General features: G+C 40.9%; 2 protein-coding genes across 5 annotated transcripts in view; one reads left to right on the forward strand and one right to left on the reverse strand.

Moving 5' to 3' along the window:
- Window positions 1-24,969, reverse strand: part of MCF2L2 (MCF.2 cell line derived transforming sequence-like 2) — a 252,449-nt gene that overhangs the window by 76,812 nt on the left and 150,668 nt on the right. For both annotated transcript variants that reach the window (XR_007135864.1, XM_047787395.1), the window contains exon 15: window positions 22,279-22,364. Coding sequence is in view for 1 of the 2 variants with exons in the window: in XM_047787395.1 (XP_047643351.1) it covers window positions 22,279-22,364 (86 nt within the window). In the remaining variant the exon portion in view is untranslated. The remainder of the gene's footprint in view (window positions 1-22,278; window positions 22,365-24,969) is intronic.
- On the forward strand, window positions 1,385-16,595 carry B3GNT5 (UDP-GlcNAc:betaGal beta-1,3-N-acetylglucosaminyltransferase 5). 3 transcript variants are annotated; one of them, XM_047787415.1, is made up of 4 exons: window positions 1,385-1,706; window positions 5,589-5,690; window positions 11,827-11,864; window positions 15,022-16,595. In XM_047787415.1, the coding sequence occupies exon 4, from the start codon at window positions 15,337-15,339 to the stop codon at window positions 16,468-16,470; it is 1,134 nt and encodes a 377-aa protein (XP_047643371.1). In that variant the 5' UTR covers window positions 1,385-1,706; window positions 5,589-5,690; window positions 11,827-11,864; window positions 15,022-15,336; the 3' UTR covers window positions 16,471-16,595. The 3 variants fall into 3 exon arrangements, with proteins under 3 accessions (XP_047643371.1, XP_047643381.1, XP_047643389.1); XM_047787433.1 differs by lacking the exon at window positions 1,385-1,706 and adding an exon at window positions 2,068-2,752; XM_047787425.1 differs by lacking the exon at window positions 11,827-11,864.

Consider the following 24,969-nt stretch of genomic DNA (forward strand, 5'->3'; position numbering starts at 1 on the left):
ATTCTGTCCTCCTTCCTCGTGACGGTCAAATTAGCATCACTGCTATCAGTTAATTTTATCTCTAACTAATTTCAAAATTTTCACACACTCCCTCTCAATAAAAGAAACTGAGAACTTCATTCTATACCATCAAGTCTATCATTCTCTTCCTCTCCCTCTGAGGTGGAAAGGGAGCCAGCCTGCCACAGGCGTCCTCCCAGATGGGCAGAGGAGCTGTTCCCATGTAGTGCGCAGGCACCAGGACAGGCATTCTGGGCCACTCTGCTCCTCTCCATCTCCCATCCACACCCTCTCCCCACCTCCCACCAAAAGCCCCACATCCTATCACCAATATCCTGACCTCCTTCTAATCCTTTGCCTGTGTTGTCTATCTCCATATAAGCTGATGTGACTATATGATTTTTATATGTATTTATCAATGTTTGAGTCAGTTTGTATTTTTGGTGGGTACAGTCCGATGTGTTCGAGCATGTGGAATATACATGTGCTGACACCTGCACCCATGTGGGCCTAGTTTCAAGTGACCTGACACGAATATAATGATAATGAACATTTGTACATAAATACAGAATACACATATGATACCTAGGGGTTATGTCTATGGGCTTAGCATCAGGATTTTATTTTGCATAAAGGGAGTGGTTTGCACTGTACTAACAATGAATCAGCTTTTTAAAGGTCACTATCAGTGACTCCCTTACAAATCACATTACATAAATACTTCTGTGATCGGACATGCCATTTGGCACTGCAGTCTCTGAGTTGATAAAGGCAGCACCAAGCCATGCTCTCTACAGATAATATATGAAAGGAAATAACTGTATAATTGAAAATATTTTAAGGAGCTTAAAGAAACTACTTTTAAAACTTCTTAAAAATCTGGTTTGAAATAACAAGTACAATGCTATGTTTACACTTTCAAATTGACTCAGTAATCTACTTTTAAGTCATTACCTGTCATCTTCCTTTCACAGTCACAAATCCAAAACTTTTATTTTACTGAAATATGGGTTAATCTTTTATTTTTTGTCATGTTCTCAAATACATACAATTACAAAGCTGTTCAAAATATCACCTCTGTTAAATGATAATGTTTGTTCTACAGGAGGACGCTAGAACAATATTTGGGGAACAAGAAACCAGACCTATAAAGGATTTATTTATAATCTCTTCCCTTTAGTGGAAATTCATATTCTCCTGATTTGGTCTAATTACGTGCATTAGTATTTTGAATTGGGAAAAAACGGCTCAAAGAGGACACTCATACAGATCCTGGCTCACAGTTGATCTGAGTAAAATGCTCTCAATTAACTGAAGAGATGGGGAGAAGCATTTCCTGGAGTTCCTATGCATGGACAACAGACTGGGGTGGGGCTCACTGCCTTCACCAACACACTGGGGTGGTGTTGAAGGGACATGCCAGTTTGGGGTTTGCAGTGACGCCAAGAAGGTGCAGGAAATGCTGCACACCGCACACCAGCCCAGCCGCGCCCCCGCCCTCCGCCCCGAACCCCTGATTGGGTCCGCCAAGACCTGCCCGTTCCAGCCAGTTCCTCGCTGGGGAAGCGAGCGAAGCGCTGGCCGTCCAGCCCCGGCTCACGATTTAAAACCGGCAAGTTTTGTTCCTGAAACCATGACTTTCGCTCCGCTGCCGGAAGGAGAGCCGACCTCCGTTTTGGGAGTTTAAGGAGCTGATGTTGGTCTTGGTGAGTTCTGCTTTAAGCTCCATTTGAAATTGAGCTGGGCTTGAAAGTGAACTCATTGCGGGGAGGGGGGAGTCTCTCCCCAACCGCCCCACTGATTTCTTAAAACCAACTGCCGTCGTGAAACTCTAGTTTGCTCTATGTTAGCTCCCTTCTTTTGTTACCGAGGCCCCCAGAAGCCTGAGGCATAAGTGGTGTTACAAGAGATCTTTTTAAGACTAGCCTGCCCTTAGAATTTTTGCTCCTAAAAGGAAAATAAGGTGCTCGAAGTACAACTCAGAACGAGAAGAGTAAACTGATGCGTTCTGAACAAATGGATCAGTTGTCTAACAAATACTATCTCCTAATGAAAAGTGTATGGAGACCAGTTGTTTCATATGGAATTCATATATGTGATCAACTGCACTATTTTAAAAAATGCTTTGCAGCCCACCGCATCCTAGCAGGGGCCCAGGTCCCTAGTGAGTGGAAATGTGGTCTTCTCTTCCGGATCGCTAAATGGGGGAAGTTCTAGCCCGCTCGGCGGGAATAAATCTCAACTGGTTTGTTCTCCGTGCGGGCAGACAGGCTCCCCCAGTCCGCAGTGAAGGCTCCGGGCCGCCCGGCCTCCGCCCCGCCCCTGCCTGGTCCGGCTGCCTCGCAGTGTCTCCCCGCAGGAGCAAATCCCGGGCCACGGGAAAGGAGACTCGGAGTCTGTTCTGCTTCCTCTGGGCCAGGCGAGGTCTCTAGGGCCGAGGGAGTAAGAATTGTGAGGAGGGGAAGGCACACGCATTCGCACGGTGGCTCGAGGACTTCAGGTCGGAATACACACTGGGGCCGGGGAGCCACCGCTGGAGCAGAGCTGGCTGCTGCCCCGGCCTGGAGCGCGCGCGGCCGGGCGTCGGGAAGCGGAGGCAGCCCTACCCGCCGTAGCGTAGGCTGCCCGCCGCCCGGGAGCGCGGCGGCAAAGGAGGCGCGTTCCCTCTCCGGAGCCCCTTTGTTCGCTCCGGCCTGCTGGCGGGCGCCCGGCGACCGTGGCTCTCGGTAGAGAAGCAGCCCAGGTACAGCAGGTAGGCTGGGAGACCCGGAGCTCTGGTGAGGGTGAATTTTCCCAGGGCCGGGAGGGATCCCCTTCTCTAGGGAGCTCCCGCCAGGCTGCCGCTGCGCCGCGCTGCTAAAACCAGCCGGAGCGCGGGAGCCGGGAGGCGAAAGCCGCGCCCTGCGGGCCTCGGTTTCCGGCCAGGGTCTCCTAACCTTGCTGCCACCCCTAGGCTGCAGGGGTGAATTTGGTTGAAAGGCCGAGTCTGAAGGTTGAAGCTAGGAAACTGCCAGACTGGGGAAGCTTTCGGTGAGTTACTGGTCAGGGAGAAAGAGACAAGGAAGTGGGCAGGCGGAGAAACTGGGAAATTAGACCTCTCTCTAGGAGGGTAAGTATTTGCCACTCTTTCCTTTGACTCTGTTGAATTCTGTTTTGCTTCCTGAAGTGACAGAGTCATTGCTTACTCAGATACCAATTACGTAGGTCCAAAGTAGCACCTTTTCATCCAACTCTTGACTATGCACCCTATATTTTTCTTTCCCACTGTTGGTCTTCATAGGTTATGGGTCATATTAAAGGGACACCATCGTTGTAACCGCTCAGTGCCTGGTGGTGTCTTGGAGCTCATATTTAGGGTAATTCTCTGATGAAAGTACATCCATTAGAATTGGATTTGTTCCTCTGTGCCTTTATTTTGGGAAACTTTGCCTGGTCCCAATGGGGGAAGGGAGAAGGATGTGAAAAGCTGAAACTGACCCAGAAAAGGACGATGGAAGGTCCTTTTAAGGACCTATTAAGTAGTGGCGCTGAAAAGATCCCATCCTGAACTTCTGATCTGAAAGGGGGATTGGTGATAAGCACCGGAGGTCTCATGTGAAACTTACGGTAGATTTTATATCTTGTCATGGGGGAGGGGAAGCTGCCTCTTTAAAGCAAGATAAATTGAATATCTGAAATGTTTCCATTAAATACTTAAATGATCCTCCCCTCCAGTTCCTTCTCTCTCTCTCTCTCTCTCTCTCTCTCTCTCTCTCACTCCTTCTCCCACAGGCACTCTCCATGAGAGTTTATTGGGCACCCCCTAAGGAGAAGTGGCTCAGTCTTACTAGTCTCAGCCCTCTGGGGCTTCAACCATGACACCTGAAGATGGGAAAGAGTGTTATGACAGGGAAAGTTCAAGCAGAAGCTCAGAGAGTCTGTTTCTGAGAAAATGAGAAATGAAGGATGATTAGGAGGCACAGATGATATTGCATATAAATGCTGTGACCACACACACCCTCAGAAGATGGAGAAGAATTTTCAAAATAAAGTGCAGGCTCTAGAAAGGAAAAACGTCACCTTATATTTAAAATAGATATCAAATTTCCTTTTTTATAAAAGACTGATTCAAATGAGATTGTAGGGAAAGGAAATAACTTTCTAATTCTCAAATATAGAACAGCTTAAATAATAACTCATGGGTTTTGAAATGGGTCATCTTTGAAAATGGGTCACTTTGGCTAGTCATTGCACTGGGTGACTTTCAAATTGTCTAGGTAGAGTTCTTTCAGAGGACTAGCTGCCACTGGAATCTATATAACAGAACATAGGATGTGGTAGAAAGAAACTGGAAGAAATTCGGAAGGAAATGATCTCTTAAAGTAACAAAATGTATCTTGTCTTTCTGGAATGTTGTATATGCTCAATGGAATAAATCTTAGCTTTGCATTCTATGGCACATTATACCTTTTGGGGAATATTTCTATAACCATTATTTTATTCCACTGCTGAATAATCTTGTGAGGAGATGTATACATTGTTATCCATGTTCCAGAAATTGAGGAACAGCAAATTATTATAAAGCTTTGCCATTAGACATAGAATTTCTACCAGCAAGATTTAGCCAGAACAGTGTAAATCTAGAATATTTTCCTTATAGTGTGCATGTATAAAAGAGATATAAGAACTGCTATTTAAAAATAAGTAACCAAATCAGGTGAGATGTAAACCTAAATGATTGTTTTACATTTTAATGCTGGAAATTCAGAAGCTAGCTTGGATCAGTAACTTATTTTTAAGATTTATCTTCCTTAGGGAAGGTTTTAACAATGGAAGTCAGTTTTTGTTTTTGTTTTGTTTTGTTTTAACAGAAAAGAATGTTCTATGAAGTCTGTAGGTAATAAACCCCCTAAATTCCAAGTTCAGAATACTATTACACAGCTTAAGATCCTGTGGAATTTTATATTTTATCTCTTTTATTCTTTTTCTACAAATCTTTTGACAACTTTTGGTAGTGCTCAGAACTAAGTTAAAAAGCTGGCTCAACTCTCAGGTTTCTTTCTCCATAATTTATCATCTTTTGACAGTCTCATCTTCATTGAAATGTATCTTTAAGTGCTTATGGGAATGATATTGTTCTTTCCTGTCAAGGATATTGGAAAAGCATGTTCAGTCTACCAGGAATGTTACCTTTGTTCTCACAACAGTGTTTGAGATGTGTTAATGGCCCTTAGAAATCAGATCACTATTTTAAAAAACTCATATCCAATAGATATTTTAGGTAAGAATATTAAAGAGGATAGCTTATTGGTTTGAAAGGAAAATAACTCCTAAAGAATATCAGCCATCTACTAACTAAACCATCATGGTAAAGATGCATGAACAATTTCTAGAGAAAGGAAATTAGTGTTTACTGAATACCTGATCTGGACCACACTTTGTCAATAAATCATCTCAAATGATCCTCAGAAAACACTGTTGGTACAAGGTGTACAGATGAGTCAAAATGATGTGACTAGTAAACAGAAGCTCCAGAATATAAATTACTTTTGATCAGATTTTAAAGCTCTTGGTTTTTCTACCCTCTTGTCCCTCTTTTCTACCCTCAGGTCCAGATTCCAGGTTGCACCAGAACATTTTCTTCCTCTGTTGTGGATCACACTGCAACATCCCTGAAGCCCTTCTGGCATCCTGCTATGGCCTACTACACAGTATGTGATAAGCTAATTTTCCTTTAATGAATTAAATATAGGTATTACCCACTTTCAGTGCTGTGTGGCATAATGCCTGGGACAGGGCAGGTGCTTAAATGGTAGTTAACTTATATAAATGTTGATCAACTGTAATGGAAACATGCTAAATACACCTCTTATGTTTTATACCATTATTTATTTTCTGGTACTCTAAACCTGCAATCAATTGCTGTTTCCAAAGATAATGTCCAGAACGGGACATATGAACTGCCACTGGACCACAGGCTAATGTATATTACTTATATGACAGGTTTATACTAGGCTATACTGTCACCCTCTTTCAAAATCACGATTTTTCAAATCATAATTTGACCTTAGCTCAAATGCTTCCATTTAATCCAATACTTATTCATCAAATACTTGCTTAAAACATCCTCTGAGTCCTATACTTTTTACTTACCTCTCCTTTCCCACTTCTCACCTTATTTATTTATCACCCTCTTCTGCCACTATGAATCTCCACCCTTAAATTCCCCAATCTTCCTTATGTGGGAAAGACCATATGTACTCCTCTGATCACATTTGTCCATTATCTAGTGCTACTGAGATCAAGAAAAGGAAGGAGGGAAGCTCAAGATGGAAGGTTAGGAAAAGGATATGTTACAAGGAAAATGAGAACAATCTCTGGTGAAATGCAGGAGGTAGCAAAACATAAATGACTCCAAACTTAAGACAGTGAAGCAAATCTTTTGCCTTCTTGGCACCTGCCCCACCTGCTTCCCTATCCTCCCATCCTAATGGGAGCTCTGCCAGTGCCAGGAAGGGCAGGTGAAGAGCTCAGAGACTGGGCTGGAACTGGTCAGCTGCTTTGGGGCTGCCACAGGGTCTGGAATTTATGGAGGTTACATGGCTAACCCCATGTCTCAGTGCCTCAGTTTCTTCTGCAAAATGGGGAGATCATTTCTCCCTCAGAGGTTGTTGTGAGGCTTGAGGAGTTACTATATATGTAAAACATTCAGATCTGAGCCTGGTGCATAGTAAACACACCATGTTAGTAACTGTTGCTAGACTGGGCATAAGGAGAAGCTTGTTTCTTAAGTAGGCAAGAACAAAACTGACAAGAATTGTATTTAAAAGAGCAAGTAGTCTTGTCAACCCAAACAACAATGCCTCAAGAATAAATACAGAAGGCCAAGTTTAGAAAAGCAAATGTCTGACCTCTCTGAGACCCTTTGTGTATTTCAGCTTTTTTTGTTTGTTTTAAATTCTGTATAATCAAACTGGTTACTGGGAAATTTTAGTGACATTAATATAATGCTTCTGAAATATAATAATACTCTGCAATCCCTGGGCCACCAGCTTCCTTAGTGCTTGTCTTTACTTAAGGTTTGTCTTTACTTGTTTGTTAATTTTCTATTTCCCTGTCTTTATTTTTCTCATACTAGCAAATAGAAATTGATACTCTGTTTAATTTATGAAGAAACATACAACTTAGTTTATATAGGTGGTGAGCAATTTACTGGATTCATTATATATTTTATAACCAGCTTTTCCCATTGTCTCACATCCATGCTTGCTGAGTTGGAGTTTAAAGTTTTTGGACTAACGCTGAATAAAAAACTAATTCTAGAAATGTATTCTTCGTGGAGGGACAACTATTCCAAATGGCTTCTAATCTCTGCCCATGGCTTGAGCTAAAGTTTCATAGCTAGTCACAGACACAAAACCACCTAAAGACAGCTGTTGGGTGGATTTTTCCTTCTTTAAAGCCTTATATTGGAAACACTCAAATTTGATTAAAGAATAAAGTAAAAATTGAGAGAACATCTAATTTTTCACACTTAAAATGTGAGTTGTAAATTCACATTTTGGGTTGCTTCCTTCCTTTGTGAGCGACGAGAAAGGGAATTAGCGCTAAAAAGTAACCCGTTGGGTTTCTCAGCACCAATTACTATAACTAATTTACTAAGAAAAAAAAAATCTGTGAAGATCAAATTATAGCCTTTCCAGTAAATTCAAGGCTTTTTATTCCTGATTTATTTACCATGGCAATTTGGCTCCTGAGGATTGGTCCTAGCTATGTTTAATAGGGAAGAGGTGATCAGAACAAGGCAAGAAAAAAGTACTTGGAATGTAGAACAAACTGCAACATAAAGTTGGGAGAGAAAATGTTATCTTTCTTTCCTTTGAGTTATACCTGGAAAGGAACCAAAAATTCTATCTCGTGGGACTTTAAGTCACAAAAGCTTAAACATAAAAGTATAAAGTAGCTTTTTTAAAAAAATCTGTGACTTACTGGGGGAGCAGCATTAGTTTATAGTCATACTTTTATTGCTGTAAAATTTTGTGCCCCAAATGAGTGCCTTGCTTGCCTCTCCCTAGCCCTGGCCCTGACGGTCAGTGTGCTTTATGGAGGGAACAGAGTGGGTGGCCAGCCTGGGGAATTCCTGAAGAGGAAGCACACATGGGAGGGGACATTGACTATCTGTGTGATGTCTTCTCCTTTCTCTCTGAGCAGGAGGTGAAGTCATCAGCTAAGAGTGAGGAGGACAGGCCTCGGGAGACGGGGGAAGATCTAGCATGGCTGGTGAAGAGCCTGGGAGAGGGAGAAGGTCCAGGACAAGTGGGGGATAGTCACACAGCACTGAGTACTCTGCCTACAGCTGGATGTTGCCATTTGTAGCGATGCTGTCTGCCTGGTGGGTTAGGCTTGTCCAGTAGCCTGGCAGGTGTTGCAGGTGTTGAGAAGATGGGAGAAGACAAGAATGACCCAAGGTCTGGGGTTGCTCAGATAGAAGGACAGGAAGCAGGGAGAGGAGGGCAGAAGTGCCGGGTGATTCCACATCTGAGACAGGGAGGCGGGTAGAAGAAAGGTCAGGAGATTGGGTGGAATGGGTGTTAGGGGGCAGGCAGGGGGTGGGCAGAGGATTCTAGATGAATATTTCGGGGCTGGGGCTGAAGAGGGAATGGATTGGAATTTGATGTTTTGAGTAAATGCTGTTCTCAGCAAAGCAGTTCTAAATGACCTTCTTGCTGATAAGTTGTGTTGAGTGTGTGGGAGGGAATGTGAACAAAGTGGCATATACACCATAAAACGAGGGCTCCTTAGACTTCTGAGTGTCGCATATCTACTAAATAAGATGTAGAAAAATAGTTTCTCCAAGATTAGATGTTGTTAGTATATTATGACAATGGCTAGAAACAGTGGTCAAGAATCAAATGAATGGAGACAAAAGTCTACGCATTTTGATTTCAACCCAGTGGCTTTCTCTAGTTCACATTACTCGGCCTTCAGGTCTAGATTCAGTGCTGCTTCTCCTCCTGGAAGATGCCTTCCCCACCTCCACCCAGCCCCCACCACCTCCACCTGGAGACCCCCTGCACTCCAGCTCTCACCATTTGCTGCCCCCCATCTGTCTTCCCCCTCGAGCTCCATGCCAGGCCTTGTGCGTCCTGCCTTCTATCCTCCTCTGCCTTCAATTTTCTGATGAGCCAGTCTGTAAAACAGTTCATTTTTTCTTTGACTCCTCTCTCTTCTTCCCCTGAGTTTATTCCTCAGGCGTTTGCTCAGCTCTCCCCTGGAGAGCCCACCTGCCCTCACAGCGGCCACCGTCCTTATGCTCAGGGTGTCAGGGACGGTGGTCCTGTCTGCCTCAGGCTCAGCCTGCCTGCTGGACTGCTCCACGTGTTATCCAACACCTCAGTCAACACAGCCCCGAACCAAACGTGTTCCCTCCTCATTCCTGACTCAGGAAGCCAGTTTTCCCTCTTTTGTCAGTAATGCCTGAAACTAGATTTCAGTTGCTAATGGAGTTACTCCCTGTCCAAGGTCATTTATCACGTCCTGCTGGGGTTGTGTTTTTCTTAAAAATATCTTCTTTATCCCTTCCTTCTCTCCCCAGTTCCACCATCCTAGACTAGGCCCTCCTGACCTTATCCCACTTCTTGCCAGGTGTCCTGATCTCCAGCCATCCTGCATTCACCCTGTGTACCACTGCCAGATTTTTGCTTAAATATTACAGAGACAAGGGAGTTATCATTAAAAACAAAAACAGAAACTCCTGTGATTTGGTGCCCTGGGCACTCATTGGCTTCTCTGCCTTATTTTCAGGGTTCACCATAAGCAGGCCCCAACCTCCCTGCATTCATATACTTGCCTGTTTCTCAAGTATTTCCTGTATTGTGATTCTTTCTTTTCTTGCTTAAAACAGATTGCTTGACTTTGTGCCACCACCTGAACCCCATGCATCTTCAGGCCCTTCTGATCCAACTGTCACTGATCTCTACTCCTGGGGACACTCCTTGTGTGCCTGGAGTTGGTATGACCCAGATTAGTGCTGACACAGCATCTGTACGTTATTGGAATATGCCAGTTGTTGTCCAGGAGAACTGTGTTTTCACATGGGCACCATGAATCTTGTCTCAACTAGATTGTAGATACTTTCAGATTAGAGGTCAGAAAATTGTACTTCAGGACTCCCACCATGCCTGGCATAAGTATTTCCATAGCAAATATTCACATACTTGTAGGATGAATTGAAATACTGGGACACTGAGGTTGCTTCACTTGAACTTAAAATGCTGACCTCACCATCTTGATTAAAACTTCAAAATTTACAGCTGCTTTTGCATAATATTTTAGTCTTTTTTTTTTTTTTTGTCTTTTCTAGGGCCGCTCCTGCGGCATATGGAGGTTCCCAGGCTAGGGGTCTAATCGGAGCTGTAGCCACTAGCCTACGCCAGAGCCACAGCAACGCGGGATCCGAGCCGCGTCTGCAACCTACACCACAGCTCACGGCAACACCGGATCCTTAACCCACTGAGCAAGGGCAGGGACCGAACCTGCAACCTCATGGTTCCTAGTCGGATTCGTTAACCACTGCGCCACGACGGGAACTCCTGCATAATATTTTAGGATCACAAAAGCAGACTCAAAGAAATGAGTTGACAGCAGGAGTGAAGTAGAAAAAAAAAAAACCAGAGGTCATTTACAGAAACTTGTAGCCTCCAGATGTAGGTATTAACTTTTTTTTCCCCCCAGAAAAGTTTAAAGAGCTCTCTTATGAAGAAATTTTCTTTAATAGGTGAGGGGCACAGCTCCCAGACTGCAAATATTTGGGGAGGGGGGCATCCTGCCACCTTCTTTTCTGATGTTCCTACTCAACTTCTTTTATTCTTCTGGCTACTTCATTAGGAAAGAGAATATTAAGAATATCTGTTCCTTCTTCTCAATAGAGACAGAAGCAAACCCAAGTTATATTCTAAATATTTGCATATTTCCCTCTAAGCAGTTCCTTGTCCTGTTCTCTCTTATAATCTTTCCTGTTTCCCATTTTTGGCATGCTCTGTAATTTTTATATCTCTTCAGTAATAATACTTTGATCTTTGCCCCCAGTTTGCAGATTAGATCACCAAAGCAGAGTGCATGAGGGTTGCCCGAGGCTGTATAATAAATCTGGCCCCAAACCAGGTATCCTTGGTTCCAGCCTATTGATTTTTTGCCCTGCTGTGCTTTGAGCACAAAGGAAGCTGCACCCACAGCATTCTGTTGTGGATAGTTGCTGAGCTCCCATTCATTGCTGGGATCACTTTGTTTCCTATTAGGTCCAGCATTTTCTTTCTCCAGGTCAGGCAGGCCTGTGGGCTTCTCTGTACCCCGAACCCTGCACTTTGAATGCAGAAGCTAGAGGACGTGCTTTAGAGAAGTCTTATGACTCTATGTGAACCAGAAGGGTGGGCCTCAATTGCTTGTGTGCGGTCTCCATCAGCAAAGCCTGGGCTGGGGCAATGTCATTTAATTGTAATGAATAAATTTGGGTCATGGAGGTGCTTTTGCTTTCAGTTGGAAAAGGCCACCTTGCCTAGTGACTCAATTCACGTTGGAGGAGGTGGAGTGTTCTTTTGTTATAAGAGAAGGGGGGTCCTGTAGAAGAGTCGTTTACATTCCTCAATCTTCCCCTTATCACCACAACACTATCAGGGAGATTTAGTTATGACTGACATACACAGTGCCTCCAACAATTCCAGCTGCTATGGGTGGAGAAACTGTGTCTTAGAATTTCACACGCTGTGCTGAGCCTAAAGAAATAGCGTGGGTTGCTGGCTTCGTGAGGATTCTTCGTCATTTTTCAGAAAACTGTTGTGACTCTTACAGGTCAATTGGTAACAACTGAAGAAATACGGGAAAATGAGGTAAGCACATGCGTGGTGGGGTGGGGAAGGGACAAAGTGCATGTTGTGGGCTAGCTGCTTGGTTGTAGTAGCAATGTTGGCAGCAGCCACGCTCCACCCGGATGAGTAACAGACCCCATTCATGGGAGAGAGACTAGGGCCTCTGTGAGTCCAGGGTGCATGTGGGTGTTGGTGGGCTGATTGTCTAGCAAGAAGTTCAGGCTTATAAACAACTGTGCATAGGTGCAAAGCAAGCTGCTGTTGGAACGCACTAAGCACAGCTGCTTGGAGATGGAAAGCTAGTTTTGCCTGTGGTTCCAAAGGTTACTCTCCCCTTTGTTTCTTTCTCAGGGCCTCTTGGAATAGAAACTACAGATTATTTCAATGAAGAATTTTTTTTAGAATTCTTAAACATTTTGCTGGCTTAAAATCTGCCATTAAGGATTCTTTGTTACTTTATATTAAGCCTCCAGTTCCTTCGGTATGTATCGTGGAGGAGGCAGAAGGGAATTTGGGCCTTCAGAGTGGGCCTTATCTAAAGTGGTGAGCACTGCTATGACTGAGAGGAAGTCCCCCGCCCCCCCACCAAGGAGAGTTACTTTGCAAAGTTTAAGCAGATGCCACCATGAGAAACAGATGCTTCCTGCTCTCTTCCCTATGGCATTTGGTCCACCATGACCAGCCAAACCAAGGGGGAAATTACTGATGTTGATCTAGCACTTAGAACAGTATTCCTCACCTTTTTTGATGGTAAAGCACAATAAAAATGCATTTTACATTAAGCCCTGAAGGTATATATACATAAAACTTAAAGTTTTCAAAATGATACTTATTACTTTCAGTGCACTCTGTCATTCTCTATTCTGTTCCTGCTTTTTCTTATCTTTGGGGAAAAAAATGCTGTTTATGGCTTCCTAAGTGGTGCTAGCAATTTAAAATCTATACCCTCAGGGATAAGATGTTACCTGTGCTGATTATCTCTGGACAAAGTCTCACTAAGGCTTGGTTCTAATCTCCTGTCCTCCTTGGACTTTTCACATGCTGGGCTTTTGCAGTTATTGCCCTAATGTGGAATAATCTTGGAGGATGGGAAGTACAGCTGGATGTGAAAGACCTGAAGTCAGGAAGGAATTCCCACAGCCAAGGTTAGGCTGGTACTGCCTGGCAGCTCTCTCAGTGTGCGCAGTTGGTTTTTTATCAGGGGCAAAAAGCGGGGGATTTGAGGATGAGGTCTTCGGGCACAAAAGCAGAGCCCTTGCCTTGGAGCTGGTGACGTGGGCTCGGCTGCTCAGCCAGCCCTGGCATCCTGGAGCCTGTGTTGCCCTTTCTGTCAGTCTGTTGAAAGCCCAGGAGACTGATGTGTCAAGCCGGAGGGAAGAGCCTGTTTCTATAGGCCAAAGGAATTTCTTATCGTGATAAGCACTGGGACAGAATCCTTGAGGGAAGGGTGGTGCTGTCTCCTAGTGGCAGAAGGGAAGGGAGAACCTGCAGCAGGGGCGTCTTCTCAGGTGGTGCCTGGCTGGGCATCCTGACCCCAGTTCTTCCCAAGTGATGAGATGTCTGAGTGGAAGGTGGCTCCACTCCCAGCATGGTTCCTTGCACCAGCATTCAGAGAACTCCTGCTAGGTGTCAGGCACTGAAGTGGATGCTGAGGGTACGGCATCTACAACAAGGCATCTATCTCGTGCCTTGGGTCAGACTTCATAGTTTTACGAACTATGGCAGTTAAATAAAGAATCTCAGTACAAGAAGGCAGTTAAATAAAGAATCTCAGTACAAGAAGACGGTGTGAGAAGATGTTGTGGCACCATCTTCTTGAGCAGGGGAGCCCAATTCAGACTTCCCAGAGGAGGATGCCATTAGAATTTAGTCAAGGTTAGGAGACTCCCTTTAGCAAGGGGAGTGGAGCTGCCAGGACTGCTGGCACAAAGACAGGTGTGTATGAAATAGCAAGTGCGCCTGAGCTTTTGGCCGGTAATTTGGTATTGTCAACTAGTGGAGAGTATCTGGAGGGGTTTAAAGAGCTCAATTAGTCTCACGGTTAGATCTGAGTTTTAGAAAGGTCACTCTGACCGTGAAGCAGAGGGTGAGTTGGCCAGAGATCATTCAGTCAGCTGTTCTTGTCTGGCTTAGAAGTGATGTTGTCATGAAAGGGTGAAGAGAGGTTTAGAAGAAGCAATGCATGGGATTAAAAAACTAGATATGGAAGTGGAGGGGAAGGAGACTTCCAGATTTCTAGCATGGACACCTGGAGTGAAGTCAGACAGAAAGAGAAAATGGAAACAGCAGGTTTTAGAACAGAAAACAGTAGAATGGTTTGGAAATGGCACTTGAGTACCCCTGGGTGCCAGCTAATTATTATCTATCTACTTTCTTCTATCTATGTATCTATGTATGTTCCCATTTAAGCTTCAAGTTAAGAGGTGTTAGTAGAATTTTTTAGATTTCTGGGTTAGATGCATGATACAGTGAGACACGTAGCAAGTGGCTAAGCTGGCACTGGTGTTCAAATTGCCTGACTACAAAGACAGTGCTTGCCGGCTACAATCCTGTGGCTTCCCAGTTTTCAACGTGTTAAATGTGAAGTGCCTGTGGAGTTTCAAAAGGAAAAGTACAAAAAGATGAGTGTATAGATTGGGGGCTTACAAAAGTCACTTTGGTTAGAGAGGGTGTGGATTGTGCTTTTGAAAAGCATTTTTCAACTCCTTGATTTATGAACCTTGATTTGGGAAAAAAAAAATCTTACTCTTATTCCTGCTTTGTCTGGGGCAAGCAAGCTTTAATGGATTTTTTACTATTATGAACTTTATTATCATTCAGTATTTTGCTTTGAACTATATAGCTGCTTTCATCATGACTATATTCCAAGTCAATATATTCATAGATATACCCATTTGAGGAATTTGGACTTTAAGTATATAAGATGATAGCCTTTTTGGAGGCTTTTTTTTTTTTTTTAAGGTTGAAGAGGGTCTCTACATTCTGAATGAGACCCCCCCTCAACATCCCTGAAAAAATAAACAGCTGTATGCCTCCATTAAACACTAGCTGCCCCATCACCTTTTGTCCAGATCAGTCAGGTGACATTTAGTTTTTAAAGATTTAAGAGTAATTTGTTTCTTTTTGATAACTCAGTAACCTGTTCACTTGTCTTCATTTCTCTTCCTGACTCTAACAGGTTGCACTTAACTTTCACAAAAAGAAGTACACGGAATAGCTGCATATGAGGCCAATCCCCAAATTTAATGAAGGATGTCAGAATGGGAACATTTTGATATGCCAGTGTCCTCATGCAACAGTATGCTCCGTTCTTTTGCCATCTCTGAAAAAATGGTATTAAAAGAAAATATTCTGTAAATAAGAAGCTCGGTATACATGTTTAATGACCAACATGGACATCTGTTCTACAGAATACCAAGTCCTATGCTCTTGAAGAAGCAAGCGCCCATTTAAAACTGACCCTAAATAAAAACAAACTTGAATAGACATCAGAATGTTTGGGAGTGGCAGGAGAGTAAAAAAATGGCAATTTATTCAGATATTTGCCACTTGTTTCGTACTAAGCCTCATGTTCTTCTGGGGACCGATCGATAATCACATCGTGAGCCATATGAAGTCCTACTCTTACAGATACCTCATAAATAGCTACGACTTTGTGAATGATAGCCTGTCTCTTAAGCGCAGCGAGGATGGGACTCCTCGCTACCAATACTTGATTAACCATGAGGAGAAGTGTCAAGCACAAGATGTCCTGCTCTTACTGTTCGTGAAGACTGCTCCCGAAAACTACAATCGACGTTCGGCCATTAGGAACACCTGGGGCAATGAGAAGTATGTTCAGTCTCAACTTAATGCCAACATCAAAACTCTGTTTGTCTTAGGAACACCTTCTGACCCACTGACGAGAGAAAGACTTCAGAGAAGACTGGTTTGGGAAGATCACATGTACAGTGATATAATTCAGCAAGATTTTGTTGATTCTTTCTATAATCTTACTCTTAAATTTCTTCTGCAGTTCAAATGGGCAAATAGCTTTTGTCCACATGCCAAATTCCTTATGACTGCTGATGATGACATATTTATACACATGCCAAATCTTATCGAATACCTTCAAAGTTTAGAACAAATGGGTGTTCAAGACTTTTGGATTGGTCGCGTTCATCATGGTGCCCCTCCCGTTAGAGATAAAAGCAGCAAATACTATGTCTCCTATGACATGTACCAGTGGCCGGCTTACCCTGACTATACTGCTGGAGCTGCCTATGTGATCTCTGGTGATGTAGCCACTAAAGTTTATGAGGCCTCACAGACACTCAACTCTAGTCTCTACATAGACGATGTATTCATGGGCCTCTGTGCCAATAAAATAGGGCTGGTACCACAAAGCCATGCGTTTTTCTCTGGGGAAGGTAAAACTCCTTATCATCCCTGCATCTATGAGAAAATGATGACATCTCATGGGCACGTGGAAGACCTTCAGGACCTTTGGAAGGATGCCACAGACCCGAAAGTAAAAATGATTTCAAAAGGTTTTTTTGGTCAAATATACTGCAGGATAATTAAGATAGTTCTCCTTTGCAAACTGACCTATCTGGATACGTATCCTTGTAGGGCTGCCTTTGCCTAATAGTACTTGAATGTTATGTGTTTTCACTGTCACTGAGCCAATCCTGGATGCAAAAAGCCTTTACATGTTTGTCTATACCATAAGTGAAATGAATATGAAGAACAAAGAAATGTTTTGAAAGCCTAGCCTCTCAGAATGTTTCTTTGACTCTAGAAGCCCTTCAATATAACTTACCTACTTCATTGCCTAAATTCATTTTGAGAAATTTATATTTAGACAAGGTTTATAAAAATAAAACTAAAGGGAATTTCAGGTTCTTAGTACCACATATATACTGTAGAGAAGTTATTAAGGTGCCTTGGTGTTAGAATAACTGCTTTTGAAAAATACCAAGTAAATGTATAGCACAACATTTCAAAGTAATGAACGTATTGCTTGACCAGGTATACAAGTTTATCTCCCTTTCTTCAGAGGAGATTTAGGAAAAAATGTACACAATTTCTTTAAAAACCACCAAATCACTTATTGTCTCATCCACATAGCTATTTTATCTAGATAGTATTGGAGTCATTTAAAATATATCTTTTTTTTCAAAGTTCAATGTGAAATTTAAGGCTTTAGCTCTGCCCTGATGCTTTATGACGGGATTTTTCGATTATTAGAAAATGACCCAAACATGGCAGTTTCTTACTCATACAGTCTTTCTCTAGGATGAAATCATTGTTACTTTAAAAAAGCTGATTTTAATTTAATGAATTTTTCAACTGGTTTTTAGATATTAAATATTGGTCTCTTTTTAAGACAGCTATGAATGCAGTTTGCATAGAGGAATATAATAATGGAGAAGAATTCAAAAAGATAGAACATTAAAAGCCTCTTTTTTCCATAATTTATAAAAATTTTAGTGTCTAAATTATTGTACTGATTACTAAAATTGGCCCACCCCTCTCCACCAGGTCTCATAAACCACAGCACTTTGTTCTGAGTTCAAATTTTAAAATCGAGAGTATTAAATATCAAACTACAATATCTAAAAAAAATCTATTCTTTCATCAAGCAGAATGAAAGTGATAGAAAAGTCACCAGTTTAATGCATCTGTAAAGCTGTATGTTCCTTGTAATCAAAGAAATGTGGTTAAGATCCAATAAAGCAAGTTACAGTTATTTTACAAAGCAGGATAAAAATGCAGCCATGATGCAAGCCATCTCCCCTCACTAGAGAAAGAACTAGGTGATGTCTATTGCTAGGGGAATTATATGAAAGCCAAAATAGTGATTTCAGCAAAAGTGGTTGAACTGATTATAAAACTTTTGTCTACAGAGGCACCTGTTAGGGAAAACAAAGATGTCTCACTTAATAAGGTGAGGTCTAAAACACGCAAAAAAAAAAAAAAAAAGAATTCTTGGTATACATACACACTTGGATGATGACATATATAATCTTTTGCAAGTAGCTTTTCAATGTTTACAGAAATTTTTTGTTAATTTTTTTTCTATTTTGAAAATTGACGGTTGTTTACACTGATTGCTCAGATAATTTAGACTTTTTAACTAATGTCAAAACTACAGTGTCAAACATTCTAGTTTGTAGTTACTTTCAGAGTAGGTTCAGGGTTTTTAGACCATTACAGTTTAAATTTTCTCACCAATTTTAAAAACTCTAGAGAACAAAAGCACATTTTGACAGAGCATGTTTATAATTATTTTTTTTTAGTTGATCCTTTAATAACCATTTGCCTTTTGGCCATATATATATGCCCTGTGTATCTATACTTATAACTGTTTAAATTTGCTATTGGTTGAAACATCATTGTCTCTGGGGCCATCAGAATTATTTTGTTTACAGTAATACTTTTGTGAAACAATTATTTATTTGTCAAAGAGCTCCCCTCAATTGTGTTCATCTTTTTATTTTTGCTTAAAATAGAATGAAACATTTACAGTTAAAGGAAATATGAAGGCATTTCCTTTTTCTAATAAGAAGGAAACTGCTAGATGCTTCCTTCATCAGACTTAAAGTACTGAGAAGAATAATTGTAAATAAAGGATTGCAACCTTTTAAAAAGGAAGAAAAAAACTTTGGTGCTCCAATGCAAGGCTATTTTTTTTTTTTAATTCAACAAAGGGAAAATATACTATCAGCCTGGATGGTCACTTGATGGTTATACACAGTGTTATTGCTAAAAACTTTTTACCTCTTGGTTGGTTTGCATCTTTTTTCCATATTATTAATTTTATACCAAAATGTTAAATATTTATATTATTTGAATTTTGCTCTTGTATGGCAAAACAATTAGTAGGTTTTTAAAAATAAATCTATGGTTTCCAATAAACAACTTGAAAACTGTCAACAGATGTGTATTTTCACAGAAGTTTTTAAACTCCTGTGTGAACACCATTTGTTTATATAATCAACTTGTTCTGTTTAATGTCAGAGAGGTCTGTAGTATAAGATCTTAATCCTATTTCCTGTTCAGACTTGCTGCTGTGCCCAGGGTAGAGGATTATTGTGTCCTTTGCATTGTGGCACCATCTAAAATGCCTCTTTTGTTAAATGATTTACTCTGGAATGTCTAAATGGGGGAATTCTCTCCTAATAGCTTGTCCAGGAAAAAAATGAAATAAGAACCTATAGCCATAGTGCCTTTTGACACCATTCGAAAGGTCATGGTTTCCTTTTATTTGATATCATTAGCTGTCCAAAAGTTGATTCAAATTTAGCCCTAGTCTCTTAATGTTAGGGATGTTCTTCAACCTGCTCTGCAGTGTTTGGTGTTTCAGTGTATTTGTATATAGTATGCGCTCATCTGCTTTTCACCTGATTCCTGTTCGATTCTTAGCATAGTAGATGGTATGATTCAATACACACACACACACACACACACACACACACACATAAAATGATCATACAGATTATATATTTATATAAGATATATATGTATAATGTCTAACAATAGCTTTATTGAGATGTAATTTATATGCCACAAAATTTACCTTTTTTAAAAAATTAAAGTATACTTAATTTATAATATTCTATCACTTTTTTCTGTACAGCAAAGTGACCCAGTCATACATATTATATACATTCTTTTTCCCATTCAGTCCATATATTTTTTAAAACGTGGAAGCATCTGAATTGTTTGGTTGTAGTAGATCTTTTTACTTGTGAGGCATAGCCATGCTGTTTGTAGTTGGGACTAAAATGATGATTATCCGTAAGAATTAAACGGACCTATATTTGGGACTTTAATTGAATACCTTAGCTACAATAAGAATCAGACCAGAGAACTTTATTTCTTTTTTGTCTTTTGTATTTTTAGGGCTATACACGTGGCATATGGAGGTTCCCAGGCTAGGGGTCGAATCAGAGCTATAGCTGCTGGCCTACACCACAGCCACAGCAGTACCAGATCCGAGCCACGTGTGTGACCTACACCACAGCTCATGGCAACGCCGGATCCTTAACCCACTAAGCGAGGCCAGGGATTGAACCCACAACCTCATGGTTCCTAGTCTGATTCTTTCTGCTGTGCCATGATGGGAACTCCAGACCAGAGAACTCTTGATATACAAGGTTATACATTCTTCTGTAATAATGAGAGAAATGTCAGGTGTCTCCTGGACTGTTTTCCCTTCAATGACTGCATTCTGCAGTGGAAGAAGCTTTCATTATGATATTCCTTTGCTGCAGATCTCAAAGGCTCCTTACTGCCCCCAACATCAAATCTAATCCTTTCTACTGGTTTTCAAGGCCTTGTGTAATCTTCTTTCCCTCCTTCTTTCTTTCTAGCTTTATTTTTCCCATTGCCACTACCATCCATCACAAATCTCATTTGTGACCATGCCTTGCGTAAGCTGGTTTCCCTTTCCAGGAATGCTGTTTCTCCTGTTGAAATCTTGGATATCCAGTTCTAACTTTGTTCCTCCATTAGGCATCTCTTCCCCTCCTCCCTCTAAAATACATGCTTAATCACATATATTATTGTGCTTCCTAGTAATTATTTCATGTGTTTCTTCCTGGCTAACACATAAGTTCCGAAGGCGAGGACTATGCACAGTACCATCACATAGTGCTTGCGATCATTATTTTATTCAAATATAATAAAGTATTGTTACTCTGGCAAGCCACCCAAATATGAAAAGAGATTAATTATTCAGAACCCTTCATGGACACTATCTGGTACAATGTTTTACCTGTACCACTTAAAAGTTTATAATTTATTCAACAAAATCTGAATTCTTACCATATTCCAAGTATATTGTACATGTCAGCTCTAGCCCGAAAGATTTATATTAGCTATACATAAAAACTCAAATCTATAAAATAAAAAGTGAATAAGGAGCTATAGATTAAAATGTTGCAGCAAAAATGGTGATCTTACAGTATTAATTCAAAGCTAGTGTTATGGTTGCCAAGGGGGGCTGGGAGTGGGATGGACTAGGAGTATGGGATTAATAGATGCAAACTATTGCATTTGGAGTGGATAAGCAATGAGATCCAGCTGTATAGCACAGGGAACTATATCCAGTCACTTGTGATGGAACATGATGGAGAATAATGTGAAGAAAAGAATATACACGTGTGTGTGTTTGTGTGTGTGTGTGTGTGTGTGTGTGTGTGTGTGTGTGTATGGTGGCTGGGTCACTTTGCTGTACAGTAGAAATCAACAGAACACTAAATCAACTATAAAGGAAAAAAATCATAAAGCTAGTGGTAGAACAAAAACAGCAGTCTTAAACGTTCTCCTATCACCTTAATCTACTACATAATTTTGCCTTTTCTGAAGGTTCTTTTGCAAGAATCATAGATATTTTTGTTTCATTAAATGGTGTAATTTTTTCCTTTTGTATTACTCTTTAGAAATATGATTTAATCGTTCACTGTAAATTAATAATTCATCAGTTAACTTAAAGGATTAAGACTTATAAAAGTACAATTATAAAAATAAGTATGGTTGTAATAATTGAAGAGTCCTCCAAGATATATTGTCACTTAAGGAAAACAACAGAATATGTTGCCAAGTGATGCTTTTCAGATACAACCCAACTAAACACACTCAGATATGCCGAATTGACCCATTTACTATAATTCAAAGACACATTTCAACCAGTAAGAGCCCACATGTTTCCTAAGTACACTTCAAAGTGAAAGAATAGAAAGTAGACTAACTAGACCAATATTGGCTTTAATCAAGGGGCAGCTTCCTTGAAAATGTTTGTTTATTGATTCTACAGGTGTTTTGAGGCCTGCCAAGAGCTAAGCAAGATAGAATCTGGGATGAAAGCAGCTCATAAATGAGTCAGTCAAATGGTGTGGGTAAAACAGTGTGACAAATGCTAAAACAGGGCGAATGATGGAGATTCTGAGTATAAAGAAGACTTTAAAAAAACGAATTTCCTCTCGTGCTTTTGGTCTGTTACAATTTAGGTTTTCTGATCCACAGAGCATTCATATGAATGCAAACACCTTCCTGTAGGCCAAAGACAGCATTACATTTGTATAAATTGTGTCTTTGGGAAACCTATAGCCTTTAAATGTTTAAAAACCTATAACTCCAACAATATTAATAATAATTTTTCATATACTATTTTCTTGATAATCCATCATTTTTAAACACTGAGTATCTTTGAAAGCCTGGTTTCCAAAAAAGTAAGATGCCATTTTCAGCTCTTGCTTATTGCTTTTATGAGATGAGTTTTGTTCTCATGTATATAACAAAGGTTAGTATATAGAATAAATAATGTTGATGTTTATCTGGAAAGATAAGTGATGAGATTTAAAACAGAGGACACCCTATCCTCCTCCATCGCCACCTCCATCCCTCTAAAGGGTTAACATGACTTCTACAAAGGGATGTGCAATCTTACCTGCTGGGGGAAAGATTTTTGGAACCTTCAAGTTGCTCTGGCTCAGGGTTCTCCCCATCATGACTGCTTTCAGGTATTTCTTCATTCTGAAGTGAAAGAAATTTTGATAAGATCATCTGTTTGTTTGGGGGAGGAAGGCTCTTATCTATATTTTTCTATTCCCAAATGTCTTTGTTTTGTTTTCATTTTTAGTTTTCTAGATGAGCAAAATATCCAGTGTCTCATCTTTCTCTTTCTTGGGTTATCCTCAACTACTCTGTATATTTTTTAGTTTGTCCCTCAGACTTCCTTCAGGAACATAAAAAACTTATTCTGAAAAGCAGGTATTCTTTTTCCTTCATAATGAAGGAGTAATAACGTCCTCCCCCTTCCCTGTGGATTCACAAAAAAGATTCAGTTTGCTATAAGGGAGAGTGAAGGGGTCATCTGATTCAATATTTGCGTTTTTTTTTTCTTTATGGGGTAAGAAATCAAGGTCTGGAGAAGTGGTGACTTGCCCAAGGCCAAAAAGAGAGCTAGAAGCAGAGAGGAGCTAAGTCCAGGGTCCATTTTGACGGGCTGGTAATCAAGAGTGTTCCATCACACTGCCTCCTTAGGACAGGGCAGGGCAGGGCAGGGCAGGGCAGGGCAGGGCAGGGCAGAGCTGTCACCAGTGCAGGGCCTGAAGCCCTGCTCCACTATGTGCCACCTCTGAGACCTTGGGTAAACTCACCAAGCCTCTCGATTTCCTCCCCTAGAACATGGACCCCATCTGCCACATAGGGTTGTGGCCCTTTTTCAGAATAACTCTAGGCATTCGATTTTCTAAAAGAGACAAGACTCCTACTCAATTTACTTTCAAGAAAATATCCTTTTAACAAGGAAGTAAATTTATACAACAAAGTGAATGCAGCGAGAGTATTATAAAAGCATTAACCAATAACGAACAGGTAGGTAATTAGCCAGTGTTTGAGTTCTTCCTTCCTGCTAGGTTCTGTTTAAATTAGTTATTTTACCTCCTCACAAACAGGAGTATAGCTTTAGAAAGGGCCCTCTTGCAGAAATATTGTTAAGAGAAATGTAATGAATAAACATAAAGATTCCTGGTAAATTAGAGCTGAAGGTTAAGAGGATGAGCTTTTCCCAGATTCAGACGAACAGATAGGAAGTCTTGCAAAGCAGGTGAGAGTGACAGCCTGCTCAGCTAGTTGTTGACAACGCAAGAGAGTCCTTTCCTTGGATTGAGAGAGAGCAGTCAGGTAAGGTTGTCTTATTATCCACAATGCCCACCACAGAGACAGCAATTCAAAAATGCTCAGTGTATGAAAGGAAATTGTGGATTTTCTATCTTTTCACAGATGTCTTCCCAAATCTTGTCTCATATCCAGAAAGCAGGCTAACAAATAAAGGAGGATTTGGGATACTAGTTTTGCTAATTTAGCTGTAAAATACAAGAGCAATCTCCCATTCGAGTTCTTATTTTTTTCTTTTAAAATAGGATATCATCTCAATTAGAATCTAAATTTTTAGTTCTATACATATATTTGACCAGAGACTAGAATATATTTTTCACCTCAGTCAATATATAGAGGTAAATACCAGTTCCTGGATTCAAACCAATCTAGGTATTTTCATCACACTACCAAAGCTCTTCACATTTTCTATGTGATGTTGAACTAATTACTATGGCATTAATGTTACAATGCATCTCTTTTTATTTCTTCCTCTGTGACGTTACTGTGCCAGAAACACCCAGTGGACTTTGAGCTCCAGCTTTATTCATCTTTGAATCCACAACATGCAATACCTTCAGAAAGAGTAACTACCATTATTAACAAAACTCCCTTTCACTGTAAAACTTGCTTTGTGCTTATGAAATGAACTGTGCTCTTTCCAACCCTATTGATCTATTGTTAGTATGGTGGGTTGTAGAAGCTCCTATTTCACCACAAGCTAGTATAGTGATGGAAAAATAACAATGACTCAAGGTGCAGGTATGGATTTCATTATTATTATTATTATTTTGTCTTTTGTCTTTTTTAAGGCCACACCAGCAGCATATGGAGGTTCGCAGGTAGGGGTCTAATCAGAGCTGTTGCTGCTGGACTACACCACAGCCACAGCAATACAGGGTCTGAGCCATGTCTGTGACCTACACCACAGCTCATGGCAACACCAGATCCTTAACCCACTGAGCAAGGCCAGGGATCAAACCTGCAACCTCATGGTTCCTAGTCGGATTCATTTCCACTGCGCCATGACATTATCTTTTATGCAGAATGATGTCATTCCTCTAATTTATAGACTATCACACAGGAGATGACCTCATGGCTTGCTGAAATGCCTGGGCATAGACTTGGTTGTGTTAATTCATGTTCTTGTGCCACGTGTCAGACACTTGGTGTCAGGGTGGAGGAAGAGTCCTCTGTCAATCAACTTTGATGTTACTGAGGATGTATGGGAAGGATCCACAGCAGATCTGGAAACAGTTTTGGTAAGAGCCTGTAGTAAGGTCGTTAACTGCGCTGTATACCAAGGTTTTGCTAAGGCAGATGGCTTAGTTCTAGTGCAGTGGCTTTCAAAATGTGACCACGACCCACAAGAATAATGTTTACATAATAATACTTATACACACATACTGTGATTTATAATAGGAAATACATATTTGGTCTTCACCCTGTTCCTGGCACAGAGCTCCTAAAACCCTTTAAA

The sequence above is a fragment of the Phacochoerus africanus genome, chromosome 1 (assembly GCF_016906955.1).
Source record: "Phacochoerus africanus isolate WHEZ1 chromosome 1, ROS_Pafr_v1, whole genome shotgun sequence".
Classification (NCBI taxonomy): Eukaryota; Metazoa; Chordata; class Mammalia; order Artiodactyla; family Suidae; genus Phacochoerus; species Phacochoerus africanus.